This window comes from Entelurus aequoreus, linkage group LG08, assembly GCF_033978785.1.
Source record: "Entelurus aequoreus isolate RoL-2023_Sb linkage group LG08, RoL_Eaeq_v1.1, whole genome shotgun sequence".
NCBI lineage: Eukaryota > Metazoa > Chordata > Actinopteri > Syngnathiformes > Syngnathidae > Entelurus > Entelurus aequoreus.
In genome coordinates, this window is record NC_084738.1 from 6,671,501 (window position 1) to 6,691,893 (window position 20,393).

The 20,393-nt window shown below is 43.6% G+C and overlaps 1 protein-coding gene and 1 long non-coding RNA gene across 2 annotated transcripts in view; both read right to left on the bottom strand.

Annotated features, from left to right (window-relative positions):
- Positions 1-1,511: 1,511 nt before the first annotated feature.
- Positions 1,512-8,857, bottom strand: LOC133655353 (uncharacterized). The gene is made up of 2 exons (XR_009826985.1): positions 5,546-8,857; positions 1,512-1,907 (listed from the first exon to the last, which is right to left on the bottom strand). It is a non-coding gene; the product is annotated as an uncharacterized LOC133655353 (long non-coding RNA).
- A 5,014-nt stretch (positions 8,858-13,871) lies between these two features.
- The window catches only part of LOC133655336 (inactive ubiquitin carboxyl-terminal hydrolase 54-like), a 54,946-nt gene continuing 48,424 nt past the window's right edge, over positions 13,872-20,393 (bottom strand). The window contains exons 17-18 of the mRNA XM_062055376.1: positions 20,212-20,346; positions 13,872-14,023 (exon numbers count right to left, since the gene is read on the bottom strand). Of these exons, the coding sequence (XP_061911360.1) occupies positions 13,934-14,023; positions 20,212-20,346 (225 nt within the window). The 3' untranslated portion in view covers positions 13,872-13,933. The remainder of the gene's footprint in view (positions 14,024-20,211; positions 20,347-20,393) is intronic.

Genomic DNA, 20,393 nt, shown 5'->3' on the forward strand with positions numbered 1-20,393 from the left:
GAGTGTGGAATCCAATGAGCCAGCTTGTACCTAAGTTACGGTCAGAGCGAAAAAAGATACGTCCATCACTGCCTCTCTAGTCCTTCACTGTAACGTTCCTCATCCACGAATCTTTCATCCTCGCTCAAATTAATGGGGTAATTGTCGCTTTCTCGCTCCGAATCTCTCTCGCTCCATTGTAAACAACGGGGAATTGTGAGGAATACTAGCTCCTGTGACGTCACGCTACTTCCGCTACAGGCAAGGCTTTTTTTATCAGCGAGCAAAAGTTGCCAACTTTATCGTCGATTTTCTCTACTAAATCCTTTCAGCAAAAATATGGCAATATCGCGAAATGATCAAGTATGACACATAGAATGGATCTGCTATTCCCGTTTAAATTAAAAAAAAAATCATTTCAGTAGGCCTTTAAGTACCTTTGAGCAAACAGTACAGTAAATAGTTGCATGTCATTTTAATGTACATCTACTGCAAAAATGCTAGTCAAACATTTTCAGGAGTGCTTAGCTGTTTTTAGGAATCTTTATTAAAAACAATGGGCAGAGACTTTCTATATGACAGAAGTTTTTAGCTGTTTTTAGGAAACAGTCAAATGCCAGGAGTGCTCTGCTGTTGTTAAGAATCTACTGTACAAAGTATAGTCAAATATTTGTGAGTCAAAAATTGTTAACGAAAATTTGTTAACAAAAATTGTTAGTCAAAAATCCTCAAAATGATTGGAAAGCTCTGCTGTTTTTAGGAATCTACTGCAAAAATGTTGGTCCAAAATCCTCAAAACCATTGGAAAACTGCTGTTTTTAGGAATCTACTGCAAAAATGTTGGTCAAAAATCCTCAAAACAATTGGAAAACTGCTGTTTTTAGGAATCTACTGCAAAAATGTTGGTCAAAAATCCTCAAAACAATTGGAAAACTGCTGTTTTTAGGAATCTACTGAAACATTTTTTGGTCAAAAATCCTTAAAAAGATTGGGAAACAGCTGTTTTTAGGAATCTCCTGCACAAATTTTAGTCAAAAATACTCAAAATGATTGGGAAGCTCTGCTATTTTTAGCATGATCTACTGCAAAAATTGTTAGTCAAAAATCCTCAAAACGATTGGAAAGCTCTGCTGTTTTTACGAATCTACTGCAAAAATTGTTAGTCAAAAATCCTCAAAACGATTGGAAAGCTCTGCTGTTTTTAGGAATCTACTGAAAAAATATTAGTCAAAAATCCTCAAAACGATTGGAAAAACACTGCTGTTTTTAGGAATCTCCTGCAAAAATATTAGTCAAAGATCCTCAAAATGATTGGAAAGCTCTGCTATTATTAGCATGATCTACTGCAAAAATATTAGTCAAAAATCCTCAAAATGATTGGAAAGCTCTGCTATTATTAGCATGATCTACTGCAAAAATATTAGTCAAAGATCCTCAAAATGATTGGAAAGCTCTGCTACTATTAGCATGATCTACTGCAAAACTATTGGTGAAAAATGCTGAAAATGCTTGAAAAAGAGTGGGAGTCGAGGTACGGTGGTTATGCCCCCTGTGGGGGTGCATCGGTAATAACTTTATTGCAAAAATACAGGTTCCCGCTTTCCCCCTAGCAACACTCCAGTATGGTGACTCATCCTGTAGCATTCATTCATTCATTCATTCATTGTGGCTGCAGTCCTTCTTGTGAGTCGCTCTCCTGCTCTTCTTCACTGTTTGCATTCCATTGCTTCAAAGTAGAAAGAGTAAATAGATGCAGAAGAAGAAAGTCCACCAGCAGCATTAAAACATGACATCTCCTCTTGGAGTGTGTGTTGTGTTGTGTTGTGTTGTGTTGTGTTGTGTTGTGTGGTGTCCTCCTGGCTGATACAGGGCCTTGAGGGGGAGGGTGGATTTGCATAGCGCTACAATTGGCTACATTCTCCCGCATCCTTTGAGTTTGAAAAAGACACAAGAAAAAGGAGAAATAAAAACATGGGTGTTGCTCTGCAATAAACGCCAACCTTTGGTTTTGTTAGCTCGATGCATTCTTACAATGGCCACCTTTTGTTGTTGTTGTTGAATGTACAGCATGACGTTGACGCTGCATAGTAGGGGTGTAACGGTACATGTACAGTACAGGTGTGTTCCCACACGGAACACCATGAGTGAGGGACAGGGAGCGTATTCGACTATAGTCTGCCAAGGAGAAGCCAGAGCTTAAAAACACGCTGCCCCAGTTTAAGTGTTTGGACAAGACAAGTGCAGACAGGGAACGGGACTATAAGCTGCAATATATATATATATATATATATACATACATACATACATACATACATACATACATACATATATATATATATATATATATATATATATATATATATATATATATACATACATACATACATACATACATACATACATACATACATATATATATATATATATATATATATATATATATATATATATATATATATATATATATATATATATATATATATATACACATACATACACACATATATATATATATATATATTTATATATGTATATATATATATCTCAATATATACACACACGCAAACACACATACATACACATGTGTATATTTGGGGCTTCGCAGTCAATCAACACAGCAGCAGTATCGGTGTAGGGATGTATCGGTGTAGCGTTCACATGTAAACCCACATGGGACTTCACATGTTCACATGTAAACCCACATGGGAGTTCACATGTTCACATGTAAACCCACATGGGACTTCACATGTTCACATGTTCACATGTAAACCCACATGGGACTTCACATGTTCACATGTAAACCCACATGGGACTTCACATGTTCACATGTAAACCCACATGGGAGTTGATACTGCTGCAATTTATCATCAACAACAATTTCAACGGCTTTTGATAATAAAATCTTACTTTACTTTAGTGACATCATTCTTTGGAGCCTTTATTCAGTCACTTTCTTGGTTAGGCATTGAACTTTTCAGCATTACCTCGAGGTAGTTTGCTCTCAGTGCTGCTGGAGTGATCGCCAAGTGCCAAAGAGCCTGCCGATTTAGCAACCAGGCGTAATAAAGTAGTTTAGCATGAAAATAGTCCCGAAGATTTGGCATTTGTGGTGTTTTTTTCTTAAAGTGACAGACACATGGAGTCTCCGAAGGACACAGTATCACCCCTTTGTGTTTCATACGGCGTCGATCAGGCACCAGTATCGTCTGACCCGTCACTACATTTTAGTACGAGTGTGATATCGTATTGTTTTTTATGTTTGTTGTGTTCCATTGTGGCTCTAATCGTCCTATTTTATGGTTATGCTATTATCAGTATATACTTTATACTATATATATATATTTATATGTATATTATTTGAATATACTTTTAGAACAGAGGTGTCCAAAGTGCAGCCTGCAGTTTATTTGAAAGATACGTCACAAAAAAACAACATAAAAAGTGAACTAAAAGAGCAAAAAAGCATAATGTAATGATCAAATATTGCATTATTGACACAACGCGGGAAGTTGGTTTTTTTACTGTTTTGTTCCAAAAATGCTAAAAATGTATAAACAATGGAGGGATCTGAAGTTGATCCGGGGATTGAAATGTTGAAAGTAAAAATAAAATATGTTGATATATGACTTATTTTCAACACTTTTATGAGTGGGGGTCTTTTTGGATCTCTGAGACCTTTACTTTATTTTTATTTTTTTAACTTTCTGCTCAAAAAATAACAACGTTGTTATAAATGATTGACATATTTAAGGCTCCAATTACGTCACATCAAATATTCACTTTTTTAAAATTTATTTTGGGGGTGAAATATTGCATATTTTGGGTGTTTTCTATATAAAAAAAGAAGATTCTTTGAAAAAAAGGGAACCTGCAGTAGGAAGGGTATTCATACGGCCCCATTCGTCATGGTTTACCCGACACATGAAACGTGACCAATTGGGAGGCTGCACTGTCCCCCGTTAGCACTAGCGTTGATTACCCTCAAACATGTCTTGTGGCAATTCTACCTTTTCACCAGAGCACTAGGTGCTATATATAGTGGAACTTTCCATTGTTTTCATCAAACTGCATTGCAAAATGATTCCCGTTTTTTTTGGGGGATCGACTGTGCGCCTTATAACCCGTTGCACTTAATATATGTATTAATTCTGGTTGTGGTGTAATGATACGTGTGACCAGTAGATGGCAGTCACACATAGAAGATACGTGTGGACTGCTGGTTGATGGCTGTTTCAATGAATGACGCAAGCAAACACCCGTAAGCAGGCAACACCAAAAATGTGATGTTTCATTGAGAATATAGAACATTACCCACGGCGCTCAAAAATATGTCAAAATGTTTTAGTAGGACTTTGGTAAGCTACGAAGCCACACCGCTTGATGGGACGCGGCACATAACAGCTACAGTAGTCAGACGTACTGTGCTTCAACATTATAGTGTGTATACATATATATATATATATATAGTGTGTATGATAGTATACCCCCTTAATGCGCCTTATAATCCGGTGCCTCTTGGGTATGAAAATAGTCCCCAATAGACCTGTTTATCAATGGTGCGCTTTATAATCCGGTGCACCTTTTCTATGAAACTAGTCCCAAATAAACCCGTTCATCAACATTTGCGCCTTATATTTCAGTGAGCATTTTGAATGAAAATAGTCCCGAATGACCGGTTCATTGACAATGCGCCTTATAATCTGGTGCGCCTTTTGGATGGAAATAGCCCCAAATAGACCCATTGATCAACAGTGCGTCTTATAACCTGGTACGCCTCTTGGATGAACATAGTCCCGAATAAACCCGTTCATCTGGTGCGCCTTTTGGATGAAAATAGTCCCAAATAGTCCCGTTAATCGACAGTGTGCCTTATAATGTGGTGCACCTTTTTTTGAAAATAATCCTGAACTAACCTGTTCATGGTGCACCTTTTCTATGAAAATAGTCCCAAATAGTCCCGTTCATCAACATTGCGCTTTATAATCCGGTGCGCCTTTTGAATTAAAATAGTTCCAAATAGTCCCGTTCATCGACAGTGCGCTTTATAATCTGGTGCACCTTTTGGATCAAAATAGTCCCGAATAGACGCGTTCATCGACAGTGCGCCTTATAATCTGGTGCACCTTTTGTTTGAAAATAATCCCGAATTAACCTGTTCATGGTGCACCTTTTGGATGAAAATAGTCCCAAATAGACCCGTTCATCGACAATGCGCCTTATAGTCTGGTACACCTTTTGTATGAAAATAGTCCCGTTCATCAACATTGCACTTTATAATCCGGTGCACCTTTTGAATGAAAATAATCCCGAATAGTCCCGTTTATTAACATTGCATTATATAATCTGGTGCGCCTTTTGAATGAAAATAGTTCCAAATAGACCCGTTCATCGATAGTGCGCCTTATAATATGGTGCGCCTTTTGTATGAAAATAGTCCTGTTCATCAACATTGCACTTTATAATCCGGTGCACCTTTTATATGAAAATAGTCCCGAATAGACCCGTTCATGGACATTGCGCCTTATAATCCGGTACACTTTATGGTCTGAAAAATATGCTAACTCACCCTCTTCCTCTCACGCGAGATCCACCCAGGAATGGAGCCATATGAATCCCCTCCCTACTGTAAATAAAACAAATAAAAAAATGTCATGGCAACAAATAAATCCAAATTTGATCAATAGATATTCAAATGTTGAAAGTAGAAAAATAAAAAAATATAATATATGAAATATTTTTAAGACTTTAATGACCGAGACCCGTCTGGGTCCCCGGGACCTTTCATCACCAAACTTGAGGGGAGCCCTTAATGCTTTGGAAAATGAAAAATATCAAAATGGCGCCCGCAGGTTTTCATATATTATAAAGAATGAGCCGTCCGTGCTAGCCCTCATGTTTGCTAGTTACAAATGTTGCATCATGTAGCGTTACACCCCTACTGCTTAGTAAGGGGGTGTGTTCTTGTAGTTCTACCCTTCTTGAGACATCAACAAGGAAAAGTAGCTTCCATATGAGGAGGTGTGAACAAGTGATGACATAAATCATGGTCCCAATACGGAAAACCATTGCATCTAATAGAGAGACAAATACTAGAGTCCGTGAACATTGCTCCAAAGTCAGGATTTTTAGTTGATTTAATGTGCATACAAAAGTAAACATTGACAGGTGCAAAGGCAGCAATATATGATGAATTGAGACGGCAGCTAAAGAAGGACTTCCCTATTCGTCCCCGAAAAAACCCGCCAGGTGAACAGCTGATTTTACGACGTCCGGTGCTGACGTAAGACAACCCGCGTCCCATACGTGACCATAGGATGAACTATGGTACTAAGACTAGAGTGGCCATTAACAGTTAGCTTCTACAGCTGGGTTGCCCAAAGTGCGGCACAGGAGCCATCTGTGGTCCCTGACTCCTTTGTCATCTGTGGTCCCTGACTCCTTTGTCATCTGTGGTCCCTGACTCCTTTGTCATCTGTGGTCCCTGACTCCTTTGTCATCTGGGGTCCCTGACTCCTTTGTCATCTGTGGTCCCTGACTCCTTTGTCATCTGTGGTGCCTGACTCCTTTGTCATCTGTGGTCCCTGACTCCTTTGTCATCTGTGGCCCCCTGACTCCTTTGTCATCTGTGGTCCCTGACTGACTCCTTTGTCATCTGTGGTCCCTGACTCCTTTGTCATCTGTGGTCCCTGACTCCTTTGTCATCTGTGGTCCCTGACTCCTTTGTCATCTGTGGTCCCTGACTGACTCCTTTGTCATCTGTGGTCCCTGACTCCTTTGTCATCTGTGGTCCCTGACTCCTTTGTCATCTGTGGTCTCTGACTCCTTTGTCATCTGTGGTCCCTGACTCCTTTGTCATCTGTGGTCCCTGACTCCTTTGTCATCTGTGGTCCCTGACTCTTTGTCATCTGTGGTCCCTGACTCCTTTGTCATCTGTGGTCCCTGACTGACTCCTTTGTCATCTGTGGTCCCTGACTCCTTTGTCATCTGTGGTCCCTGACTCCTTTGTCATCTGGGGTCCCTGACTCCTTTGTCATCTGTGGCCCCTGACTCCTTTGTCATCTGTGGTCCCTGACTCCTTTGTCATCTGTGGTCCCTGACTCCTTTGTCATCTGTGGTCCCTGACTCCTTTGTCATCTGTGGTCCCTGACTCCTTTGTCATCTGTGGTCCCTGACTCCTTTGTCATCTGGGGTCCCTGACTCCTTTGTCATCTGTGGCCCCTGACTCCTTTGTCATCTGTGGTCCCTGACTCCTTTGTCATCTGTGGTCCCTGACTCCTTTGTCATCTGTGGTCCCTGACTCCTTTGTCCTCTGTGGCCCCTGACTCCTTTGTCATCTGTGGTCCCTGACTCCTTTGTCATCTGTGGTCCCTGACTCCTTTGTCATCTGTGGTCCCTGACTCCTTTGTCATCGGCCTTAAGCACATTACAAAAAACTAAACAATAAATGTCTCATTTGCACCCCCTGGTGGTGAAATCTGTCAAAATGAGGGCGGTCCCAAAAAGGAGGGATTTTTCTAATTGACTTCTGTCATCATTTTGCCGAGTAAAATTCCCATTATTGTTATAACGTTGCCAACATTTTAAAGTGTTCTTATAAAATTGTGACTTTTGTTGAGAAAAATTACCACTCTTGTCATAAAATTGCCAAAATTTGAAGCTTTTCTTGTAAAATTGCGACTGTTATTGAGTAAAATTCCAACTTTTATCATAATATCGCACAAATGTTCCGTTTTTTCTTGTAAAAATTTGGACTTGCGTTGAGTAAAATGACAACTTTTATTATAATACTGCCAACATTCTAAGTTTTTCTCGTAAAATTATGACTTTTTTTATGTAAAATTATGACTTTTTCATGTAAAATTATGACTTTTACATGTAAACTTATGACTTTTTCATGTAAAATTATTAGTTTAACGAAAAATGGTGACATTTGTCATGTAAAATTCAGTTTTTCTTGTAAAAATTTGGACTTGCGTTGAGTAAAATGACGACTTTTATTACAACACTGCCAACATTCTAAGTTTTTCTCGTAAAATTCTGACTTTTTCATGTCAAATTATGACTTTGCATGTGAAATTATAACTTTTTCATGTCAAAATATGACTTTTTCATGTAAAATTATGACTTTTTCATGTAAAATTATTAGTTTAACGCAAAATGGTGACATTTGTCATGTAAAATTCAGTTTTTCTTGTTTATTATTATTAGCCTTTATTTAACCAGGTAAAATCCCATTGAGATCAAAGATCTCTTTTCCAAGGGAGACCTGGCCAAGAGGGCAGCAGCAAGGTTACATTAAAAACAGTAAACAAATACATAAAACATCACATTTACGACATTAAAACTTGCTGACATAACACATGTGCATACAGACAAGGTAGACTGCAATCCTTTCACAGAAGCTCTAAACTCATTCAACGTAACAAGGGTTTGAAGTTGAAGATTGGATTGTAGGTTATTCCAAGCCTTCGCTGCTGAAAACCTAAATGCTTTCTTGCCCAGTTCAGTTCTTACTTTGGGGACGACAAATTGCAGAACATTCATTGAACGAAGATTGTGACTTCCTTGTTTCTTTGTTAAAAGACAAGACAGATAAGATGGAGTGATACCCAGAATGCTTTTGTAGATGAAAACATACCAATGACTGAGGCGTCGAGCACTTAAAGATGTCCAGTTAACCATTGAGTATAACACACAATGGTGAGTAAGTTAACCATTGAGTATAACACACAATGGTGAGTAAGTTAACCATTGAGTATAACACACAATGGTGAGTAAGTTAACCATTGAGTATAACACACAATGGTGAGTAAGTTAACCATTGAGTATAACACGCAATGGTGAGTAAGTTAACCATTGAGTATAACACACAATGGTGAGTAAGTTAACCATTGAGTATAACACGCAATGGTGAGTAAGTTAACCATTGAGTATAACACACAATGGTGAGTAAGTTAACCATTGAGTATAACACACAATGGTGAGTAAGTTAACCATTGAGTATAACACACAATGGTGAGTAAGTTAACCATTGAGTATAACACACAATGGTGAGTAAGTTAACCATTGAATATAACACACAATGGTGTGTAAGTTAACCATTGAGTATAACACGCAATGGTGAGTAAGTTAACCATTGAGTATAACACACAATGGTGAGTAAGTTAACCATTGAGTATAACACACAATGGTGAGTAAGTTAACCATTGAGTATAACACACAATGGTGAGTAAGTTAACCATTGAGTATAACACACAATGGTGAGTAAGTTAACCATTGAGTATAACACACAATGGTGAGTAAGTTAACCATTGAGTATAACACACAATGGTGAGTAAGTTAACCATTGAGTATAACACGCAATGGTGAGTAAGGGGAGCTTGTACAAATTTGGACTTGCGTTGAGTAAAATGACGACTTTTATTACAACACTGCCAACATTCTAAGTTTTTCTTGTGAAATTGTGACCTTTTTCTTGTGAAATTCTTATATAATAAAGCTTTTTTTTAATATTTGCATAGTATGTATATATTATTAATGTTGTAAATACACATCTTTATGTATCTAGAAAGGGTGGCCCTAAAGAGGTAGGCATTTTTCCTATGTCTCAAGAAGGTAGAAAATACAAGCGTGTGTGTGTGTGTGTGTGTGTGTGTGTGTGTGTGTGTGTGTGTGTGTGTGCGTGACCAACATGGTTGACATCCTCCAGCAGGCAGGCTGAAAATAGAGCTCTAATGCACATTTAAAGCAAGATGTCTGGGCCTGACCGGGAGTATAAAGTGTATCGCGGATTAGAACCTGAGACCTTTTTTTTTCAAGTGAAGCTTCCTCCCTTCAGTCCTTCGGTAAAAAAGTGCACTTCGTCTCCTCGCAAAGTGCACTAGAGCGTCGTTCCTACAATCTTCCCCAATCGCTACTGGGTCATTTTTTTGGAAGGGAAGCGACGGTAGAAAGGAAAGGGAGGGAAGGGGAGAAGAGAAGAGAAACTAACTGGGCGCTCCAGGTAGAAACAGGGGGAGCTGTCATTGGCTGGAGGGGAGGGAAAAGGGGCGGGGCTCCTGCTCTTCTGTACAAACGTCCCAATCAGCTCTGCTACGTCCGACAGGAAATGCCCGTGAAGAAACAGGAAGAGGCGTGGCTATCGGGGTGGGCCAAGGGGGGGTTAAGAGTGACTGCATAGACAGAATAGTGGGGTTAAAGGGTTCCAGGAAAAGGGGGCGGGGCCAAGCAAGGGCGCGCTACGTCGCTGCAGGTGTGTGCGTGCGTGTGGTTTTGCGTGGCGTTTGCAGGTAAAGGGGGTGGGGGGGCTTGTCCGTCCCTAGTGGCGCCCGAGGGTCAGTGAGGGCGGGCGTGACTCTGGTCGGCGGAGGACAGCTTGACCCCCGTCAGACACAGCCAGAAACTCCCGAGGATCAGTGAGGGCGGGCGTGACTCTGGTCGTCGGAGGACAGCTTGACCCCCGTCAGACACAGCCAGAAACTCCCGAGGATCAGTGAGGGCGGGCGTGACTCTGGTCGGCGGAGGACAGGTTGACCCCCGTCAGACACAGCCAGAAACTCCCGAGGATCAGTGAGGGCGGGCGTGACTCTGGTCGGCGGAGGACAGCTTGACCCCCGTCAGTCACAGCCAGAAACTCCCGAGGATCAGTGAGGGCGGGCGTGACTCTGGTCGGCGGAGGACAGCTTGACCCCCGTCAGACACAGCCAGAAACTCCCGAGGATCAGTGAGGGCGGGCGTGACTCTGGTCGGCGGAGGACAGCTTGACCCCCGTCAGACACAGCCAGAAACTCCCGAGGATCAGTGAGGGCGGGCGTGACTCTGGTCGACGGAGAACAGCTTGACCCCCGTCAGTCACAGCCAGAAACTCCCGAGGATCAGTGAGGGCGGGCGTGACTCTGGTCGGCGGAGGACAGCTTGACCCCCGTCAGACACAGCCAGAAACTCCCGAGGATCAGTGAGGGCGGGCGTGACTCTGGTCGGCGGAGGACAGCTTGACCCCCGTCAGACACAGCCAGAAACTCCCGAGGATCAGTGAGGGCGGGCGTGACTCTGGTCGGCGGAGGACAGCTTGACCCCCGTCAGACACAGCCAGAAACTCCCGAGGATCAGTGAGGGCGGGCGTGACTCTGGTCGGCGGAGGACAGCTTTACCCCCGTCAGACACAGCCAGAAACTCCCGAGGATCAGTGAGGGCGGGCGTGACTCTGGTCGGCGGAGGACAGCTTGACCCCCGTCAGACACAGCCAGAAACTCCCGAGGATCAGTGAGGGCGGGCGTGACTCTGGTCGGCGGAGGACAGCTTGACCCCCGTCAGTCACAGCCAGAAACTCCCGAGGATCAGTGAGGGCGGGCGTGACTCTGGTCGGCGGAGGACAGCTTGACCCCCGTCAGACACAGCCAGAAACTCCCGAGGATCAGTGAGGGCGGGCGTGACTCTGGTCGGCGGAGGACAGCTTGACCCCCGTCAGACACAGCCAGAAACTCCCGAGGATCAGTGAGGGCGGGCGTGACTCTGGTCGACGGAGGACAGCTTGACCCCCGTCAGTCACAGCCAGAAACTCCCGAGGATCAGTGAGGGCGGGCGTGACTCTGGTCGGCGGAGGACAGCTTGACCCCCGTCAGTCACAGCCAGAAACTCCCGAGGATCAGTGAGGGCGGGCGTGACTCTGGTCGGCGGAGGACAGCTTGACCCCCGTCAGACACAGCCAGAAACTCCCGAGGATCAGTGAGGGCGGGCGTGACTCTGGTCGGCGGAGGACAGCTTGACCCCCGTCAGACACAGCCAGAAACTCCCGAGGATCAGTGAGGGCGGGCGTGACTCTGGTCGACGGAGAACAGCTTGACCCCCGTCAGTCACAGCCAGAAACTCCCGAGGATCAGTGAGGGCGGGCGTGACTCTGGTCGGCGGAGGACAGCTTGACCCCCGTCAGACACAGCCAGAAACTCCCGAGGATCAGTGAGGGCGGGCGTGACTCTGGTCGGCGGAGGACAGCTTGACCCCCGTCAGACACAGCCAGAAACTCCCGAGGATCAGTGAGGGCGGGCGTGACTCTGGTCGGCGGAGGACAGCTTGACCCCCGTCAGACACAGCCAGAAACTCCCGAGGATCAGTGAGGGCGGGCGTGACTCTGGTCGGCGGAGGACAGCTTGACCCCCGTCAGACACAGCCAGAAACTCCCGAGGATCAGTGAGGGCGGGCGTGACTCTGGTCGACGGAGAACAGCTTGACCCCCGTCAGTCACAGCCAGAAACTCCCGAGGATCAGTGAGGGCGGGCGTGACTCTGGTCGGCGGAGGACAGCTTGACCCCCGTCAGACACAGCCAGAAACTCCCGAGGATCAGTGAGGGCGGGCGTGACTCTGGTCGGCGGAGGACAGCTTGACCCCCGTCAGACACAGCCAGAAACTCCCGAGGATCAGTGAGGGCGGGCGTGACTCTGGTCGGCGGAGGACAGCTTGACCCCCGTCAGACACAGCCAGAAACTCCCGAGGATCAGTGAGGGCGGGCGTGACTCTGGTCGACGGAGAACAGCTTGACCCCCGTCAGTCACAGCCAGAAACTCCCGAGGATCAGTGAGGGCGGGCGTGACTCTGGTCGGCGGAGGACAGCTTGACCCCCGTCAGACACAGCCAGAAACTCCCGAGGATCAGTGAGGGCGGGCGTGACTCTGGTCGGCGGAGGACAGCTTGACCCCCGTCAGACACAGCCAGAAACTCCCGAGGATCAGTGAGGGCGGGCGTGACTCTGGTCGGCGGAGGACAGCTTGACCCCCGTCAGACACAGCCAGAAACTCCCGAGGATCAGTGAGGGCGGGCGTGACTCTGGTCGGCGGAGGACAGCTTGACCCCCGTCAGACACAGCCAGAAACTCCCGAGGATCAGTGAGGGCGGGCGTGACTCTGGTCGGCGGAGGACAGCTTGACCCCCGTCAGACACAGCCAGAAACTCCCGAGGATCAGTGAGGGCGGGCGTGACTCTGGTCGGCGGAGGACAGCTAGACCCCCGTCAGACACAGCCAGAAACTCCCGAGGATCAGTGAGGGCGGGCGTGACTCTGGTCGGCGGAGGACAGCTTGACCCCCGTCAGACACAGCCAGAAACTCCCGAGGATCAGTGAGGGCGGGCGTGACTCTGGTCGACGGAGAACAGCTTGACCCCCGTCAGTCACAGCCAGAAACTCCCGAGGATCAGTGAGGGCGGGCGTGACTCTGGTCGGCGGAGGACAGCTTGACCCCCGTCAGACACAGCCAGAAACTCCCGAGGATCAGTGAGGGCGGGCGTGACTCTGGTCGGCGGAGGACAGCTTGACCCCCGTCAGACACAGCCAGAAACTCCCGAGGATCAGTGAGGGCGGGCGTGACTCTGGTCGGCGGAGGACAGCTTGACCCCCGTCAGACACAGCCAGAAACTCCCGAGGATCAGTGAGGGCGGGCGTGACTCTGGTCGACGGAGAACAGCTTGACCCCCGTCAGTCACAGCCAGAAACTCCCGAGGATCAGTGAGGGCGGGCGTGACTCTGGTCGGCGGAGGACAGCTTGACCCCCGTCAGACACAGCCAGAAACTCCCGAGGATCAGTGAGGGCGGGCGTGACTCTGGTCGGCGGAGGACAGCTTGACCCCCGTCAGACACAGCCAGAAACTCCCGAGGATCAGTGAGGGCGGGCGTGACTCTGGTCGGCGGAGGACAGCTTGACCCCCGTCAGACACAGCCAGAAACTCCCGAGGATCAGTGAGGGCGGGCGTGACTCTGGTCGGCGGAGGACAGCTTGACCCCCGTCAGACACAGCCAGAAACTCCCGAGGATCAGTGAGGGCGGGCGTGACTCTGGTCGGCGGAGGACAGCTTGACCCCCGTCAGACACAGCCAGAAACTCCCGAGGATCAGTGAGGGCGGGCGTGACTCTGGTCGGCGGAGGACAGCCTGACCCCCGTCAGACACAGCCAGAAACTCCCGAGGATCAGTGAGGGCGGGCGTGACTCTGGTCGGCGGAGGACAGCTTGACCCCCGTCAGACACAGCCAGAAACTCCCGGCGCCGCCCGACAACTCCTGGACAAGTAGAGCAGAGGACGATACTGAGACACAAAAACACCCACTCTGATATCAAACATGACCATGAACTCATCCAACTTTGTTTGGATTTGGGAGGGAAAAAAAGGATTATATTCCACTTCTCTCCTGTAGGGGGCGGTAACGAGCATTACAGTGAGAGGCTCGTTAACACCTCCCGGAACCTTTAGTTGGAAAATAACACCGAATTAACCTGTTCATGGTGCGCCTTTTGTATGAAAATAGTCCCAAATAGTCCCGTTCATCGACAGTGCGCCTTATAATCTGGTGCGCCTTTTGTATGAAAATAGACCCGAATAGTCCCTTCATCGACAGTGCGCCTTATAATCTGGTGCACCTTTTGGATCAAAATAGTCCCGAAACGACCCGTTCATTGACAGTGCGCTTTATAATCTGGTGCACCTTTTGTTTGAAAATAATCCCAAATTAACATGTTCATGGTGCACCTTTTGGATGAAAATAGTCCCAAATAGTCCCGTTCATCAACATTGCGCTTTGTAATCCGGTGCGCCTTTTGGATCAAAATAGTCTCGAATAGACCCGTTCATTGACAGTGCGCTTTATAATCTGGTGCGCCTTTTGGATCAAAATAGTCCCGAAACGACCCGTTCATTGACAGTGCGCTTTATAATCTGGTGCACCTTTAGTTTGAAAATAATCCCAAATTAACCTGTTCATGGTGCACCTTTTGTATGAAAATAGTCCCAAATAGACCCGTTCATCGACAGTACGTTTCATAATCTGGTGCGCCTTTTGGATCAAAATAGTCCTGTTCATATACGTTGCGCCTTATGATCCGGTGCGCCTTTTGAATGATAATAGTCCCAAATAGACCTGTTCATCGATAGTGCGCTTTATAATCTGGTGAGCCTTTTTGAATGACAATAGTCCCAAATCGTTCATCGACAGTGCGCCTTATAATCCGGGGCAACTTTGTATGAAAATAGTCCCGAATAGACCCGTTCATCAACAGTGCGCTTTATAATCTGGTGCACCTTTAGTTTGAAAATAATCCCGAATTAACATGTTCATGGTGCACCTTTTGGATGAAAATAGTCACAAATAGACCCGTTCATCGACAGTGCGCCTTATAATCTGGTGCGCCTTTTGGATCAAAATAGTCCTGTTCATATACGTTGCGCCTTATGATCCGGTGCACCTTTTGAATGATAATAGTCCCAAATAGACCTGTTCATCGATAGTGCGCTTTATAATCTGGTGCGCCTTTTTGAATGACAATAGTCCCAAATCGTTCATTGACAGTGCGCTTTATAATCCGGGGCAACTTTGTATGAAAATAGTCCCGAATAGACCCGTTCATCAACAGTGCGCTTTATAATCTGGTGCACCTTTAGTTTGAAAATAATCCTGAATTAACATGTTCATGGTGCACCTTTTGGATGAAAATAGTCACAAATAGACCCGTTCATCGACAGTGCGCCTTATAATCTGGTGCGCCTTTTGGATCAAAATAGTCCTGTTCATATACGTTGCGCCTTATGATCCGGTGCACCTTTTGAATGATAATAGTCCCAAATAGACCTGTTCATCGATAGTGCGCTTTATAATCTGGTGCGCCTTTTTGAATGACAATAGTCCCAAATCGTTCATTGACAGTGCGCTTTATAATCCGGGGCAACTTTGTATGAAAATAGTCCCGAATAGACCCGTTCATCAACAGTGCGCTTTATAATCTGGTGCACCTTTAGTTTGAAAATAATCCTGAATTAACATGTTCATGGTGCACCTTTTGGATGAAAATAGTCACAAATAGACCCGTTCATCGACAGTGCGCCTTATAATCTGGTGCGCCTTTTGGATCAAAATAGTCCTGTTCATATACGTTGCGCCTTATGATCCGGTGCACCTTTTGAATGATAATAGTCCCAAATAGACCTGTTCATCGATAGTGCGCTTTATAATCTGGTGCGCCTTTTTGAATGACAATAGTCCCAAATCGTTCATTGACAGTGCGCTTTATAATCCGGGGCAACTTTGTATGAAAATAGTCCCGAATAGACCCGTTCATCAACAGTGCGCTTTATAATCTGGTGCACCTTTAGTTTGAAAATAATCCTGAATTAACATGTTCATGGTGCACCTTTTGGATGAAAATAGTCACAAATAGACCCGTTCATCGACAGTGCGCCTTATAATCTGGTGCGTCTTTTGTATGAAAATAGTCCTGTTCATCAACGTTGCGCATTATGATCCGGTGCGCCTTTTGAATGATAATAGTCCCAAATAGACCCGTTCATCGATAGTGCGCTTTATAATCCGGTGCGCCTTTTGTATGTAAATAGGCCTGAATAGTCCCGTTCATCAACATTGCGCTTTATAATCTGGTGCGCCTTTAGGATGAGAATAGTCCCAAATAGTCCCGTTCATCGACAGTGCGCCTTATAATCTGGTGCGCCCTTTGGATGAAAATAGTCCCAAATAGTCCCGTTCATCGACATTACGCTTTATAATCCTGGTGCGCCTTTTTCAATGAAAATAGTCCCAAATAGACGCGTTCATCAACAGTGCGCCTTATAATCTGGTGTGCTTTAGTATTCTAAAATACATTTTCTGACCGCTGATGTTTTATTATTCATAACAAACACCCCCCCCCCCCTCCCCAACCTGTCCAAAATCACCCCAAACTTGTCCCAGTTGTTTGTGCTTCATTTGTGCTGTAAACATTTTTTTTAATTCAACTATTACAATTTTTATGTTATTAACGTTTTATGGGGCTGGTTATGAATAATAACACGTTAATAACATAAAAACAATAATTGTTAGACAAAAAAATTGCAGCACAAATGTAGCACTTTGTCAACATCACCCCAAACTTGTCCCCTTCGTTTGTGCTGTTTTGTCTAATTATTATAGTTTTTATGTTATCAACTTTTCACGAGGCTTGTTATGAATAATAATAACATAAAAATGATAATAGTTGGGCAAAAATGTTGCAGCACAAACATAGCACAAATGTTTGGGACAAGTTTGGGGGTATCTTGACAAGGCGGGACGGCTGGTTATGAATAATAACACGTTAATAACATAAAAACAATAATTGATAGACAAAAAAACTGCAGCACAAATGTAGCACTTTGTCAACATCACCCCAAACTTGTCCCCTTCGTTTGTGCTGTTTTTTCTAATTATTATAGTTTTTATGTTATTAACATTTTAAGAGGCTTGTTATGAATAATAATAACATAAAAATGATAATAGTTGGACAAAAACGTTGCAGCACAAACATGGCACAAATGTTGGGGACAAGTTTGGGGTGATTTTGACAAGGCGGGACGGCTGGTTATGAATAATAACACGTTAATAACATAAAAACAATAATTGTTAGACAAAAAAAATGGCAGCACAAATGTAGCACTTTGTCAACATCACCCCAAACTTGTACCAAATTGTTTGTGCTACATTTGTGCTGCATACATCTTTTATTCAACTATTACAATTTTTATGTTATTAACGTTTTATGGGGCTTGTTATGAATAATAACACGTTAATAACATAAAAACAATAAATGTTAGACAAAATAAATTGCAGCACAAATGTAGCACTTTGTCAACATCACCCCAAACTTGTACCAATTAATTGTGTTGTTTTGTCTAATTATTATAGTTTTTATGTTATTAACGTTTTACGAGGCTTGTTATGAATAATAATAACATAAAAATGATAATAGTTGGGCAAAAATGTTGCAGCACAAACATGGCACAAATGTTTGGGACAAGTTTGGGGTGACTTTGACAAGGCGGGACGGCTGGTTATGAATAATAACACATTAATAACATAAACATTAATTGTTAGACAAACAAATTGCAGCACAAATGTAACACTTTGTCAACATCACCCAAAACTTGTCCCCTTCGTTTGTGTTGTTTTGTCTAATTATTATAGTTTTTATGTTATTAACGTTTCATGAGGCTTGTTATGAATAATAATAACATAAAAATGATAATAGTTGGACAAAAATGTTGCAGCACAAACATGGCACAAATGTTTGGGACAAGTTTGGGGTGATTTTGACAAGGCGGGATGGCTTGTTATGAATAATAACACGTTAATAACATAAAAACAATAATTGTTAGACAAACAAATGGCAGCACAAAAGTAGCACTTTGTCAACATCACCCCAAACTTGTCCAAAATGTTTGTGTTACATTTGTGCTGCTTTGTGTTGTCAACATTTTTTATTCAACTGTTATAGTTCTTATGTTATTAACGTTTTATGGGGCTGGGTTTGAATAATAAAATGAAAATAACATAAAAACAATAATAGTTAGACAAAAGAATGGCAGCACAAATGTAGCACTTTGTCAACATCACCCCAAACTTGTCCAAAATGTTTGTGCTCCATTTGTGCTGCAAACATCTTTCATTCAATTATTAGAGTTTTTATGTTTTTAACGTTTTATGGGTCTTGTTATGAATAATAACACGTTAATAACATAAAAACAATAATTGTTAGACAAAAAAAAATTGCAGCACAAATGTAGCACTTTGTTAAAATTACCCCAAAATGTTCCCCTTTTTTTGTTCTGTTTTGTCTAATTATTATAGATTTTATGTTATTAACATTTTACGTGGCTTGTTATGAATAATAATAACATAAAAATGATAATAGTTGGACAAAAATGTTGCAGCACAAACATGGCACAAATGTTTGGGACAAGTTTGGGGTGACTTTGACAAGGCGGGATGGCTTGTTATGAATAATAACACGTTAATAACATAAACATTAATTGTTAGATAAACAAATGGCAGCACAAATGTAGCACTTTGTCAACATCACCCCAAACTTGTACCAATAGTTTGTGCTCCATTTGTGCTGCAATCATCTTTTATTCAACTATTTTTTTTTGTTATTAACGTTTTATGGGGCTTGTTATGAATAATAACACGTTAATAACATAAAAACAATAATTGTTAGACAAAAAAATTGCAGCACAAATGTAGCACTTTGTCAACATCACCCCAAACTTGTCCCAATTAATTGTGTTGTTTTGTCTAATTATTATAGTTTTTATGTTATTAACGTTTTACGAGGCTTGTTATGAATAATAATAACATAAAAATGATAATAGTTGGACAAAACTGTTGCAGCACAAACATGGCACAAATGTTTGGGACAAGTTTGGGGTGATTTTGACAAGGCGGGACGGCTGGTTATGAATAATACCACGTTAATAACATAAAAACAATAATTGTTAGACAGAAACAATGGCAGTACAAATGTAGCACTTTGTCAACATCACCCCAAACTTGTACCAATTGTTTGTGTTACATTTGTGCTGTTTTATGAGGCTTGTTATGAATAATAATAACATAAAAATGATAATAGTTGTGACAAAACTGTTGCAGCACAAACATGGCACAAATGTTTGGGACAAGTTTGGGGTGATTTTGACAAGGCGGGACGGCTGGTTATGAATAATACCACGTTAATAACATAAAAACAATAATTGTTAGACAGAAACAATGGCAGTACAAATGTAGCACTTTGTCAACATCACCCCAAACTTGTACCAATTGTTTGTGTTACATTTGTGCTGTTTTATGAGGCTTGTTATGAATAATAATAACATAAAAATGATAATAGTTGTGACAAAACTGTTGCAGCACAAACATGGCACAAATGTTTGGGACAAGTTTGGGGTGACTTTGACAAGGCGGGACGGCTGGTTATGAATAATACCACGTTAATAACATAAAAACAATAATTGTTAGACAGAAAAAATGGCAGTACAAATGTAGCACTTTGTCAACATCACCCCAAACTTGTACCAATTGTTTGTGTTACATTTGTGCTGCAAACATCTTTTGTCTAATTATAATAGTTTTTTTTGTTATTAACGTTTGACGGGGCTGGTTATGAATAATAACACGGAAACAAGTGTTTACCTGTGAGGCGGTGGAGGGAGGTGGTGATGACAAGTGTTGGTGATGAAGAGGATGGAGGAAGTGATGGAGGTGCGTTAGAGACAGGGACTCAGGAGAGAGGAAGTAAGCAATGGGAGGCCGTGGCGTCAGCCTGCTTCGCCTTGGGACCACACACAGCACAAAGACAGAGAAGAAGAAGGAGAAAGAAAAGCAGAGAGAGGTGAAGAAACAGGAAGCAGTGAGCCGCGCCGGCCACAGGGGGGCGACGGGTGGACACTCACAAAGCTGCGGGTGGCGGTCAGTCGGCCGTGGCGCGGCGTCACCGCCACCGTGCCGCTCAGGCTGCGTCCGATTCGCCTCAGGTTGCCCGCCTCGTCGGGCCCCGCCCACAAACGTGGACCCTGCAACACCATTGGCTGCGGAGCGAGAACGGAGTTAAAAGTGAGGGGCGATCGGGAGGCGG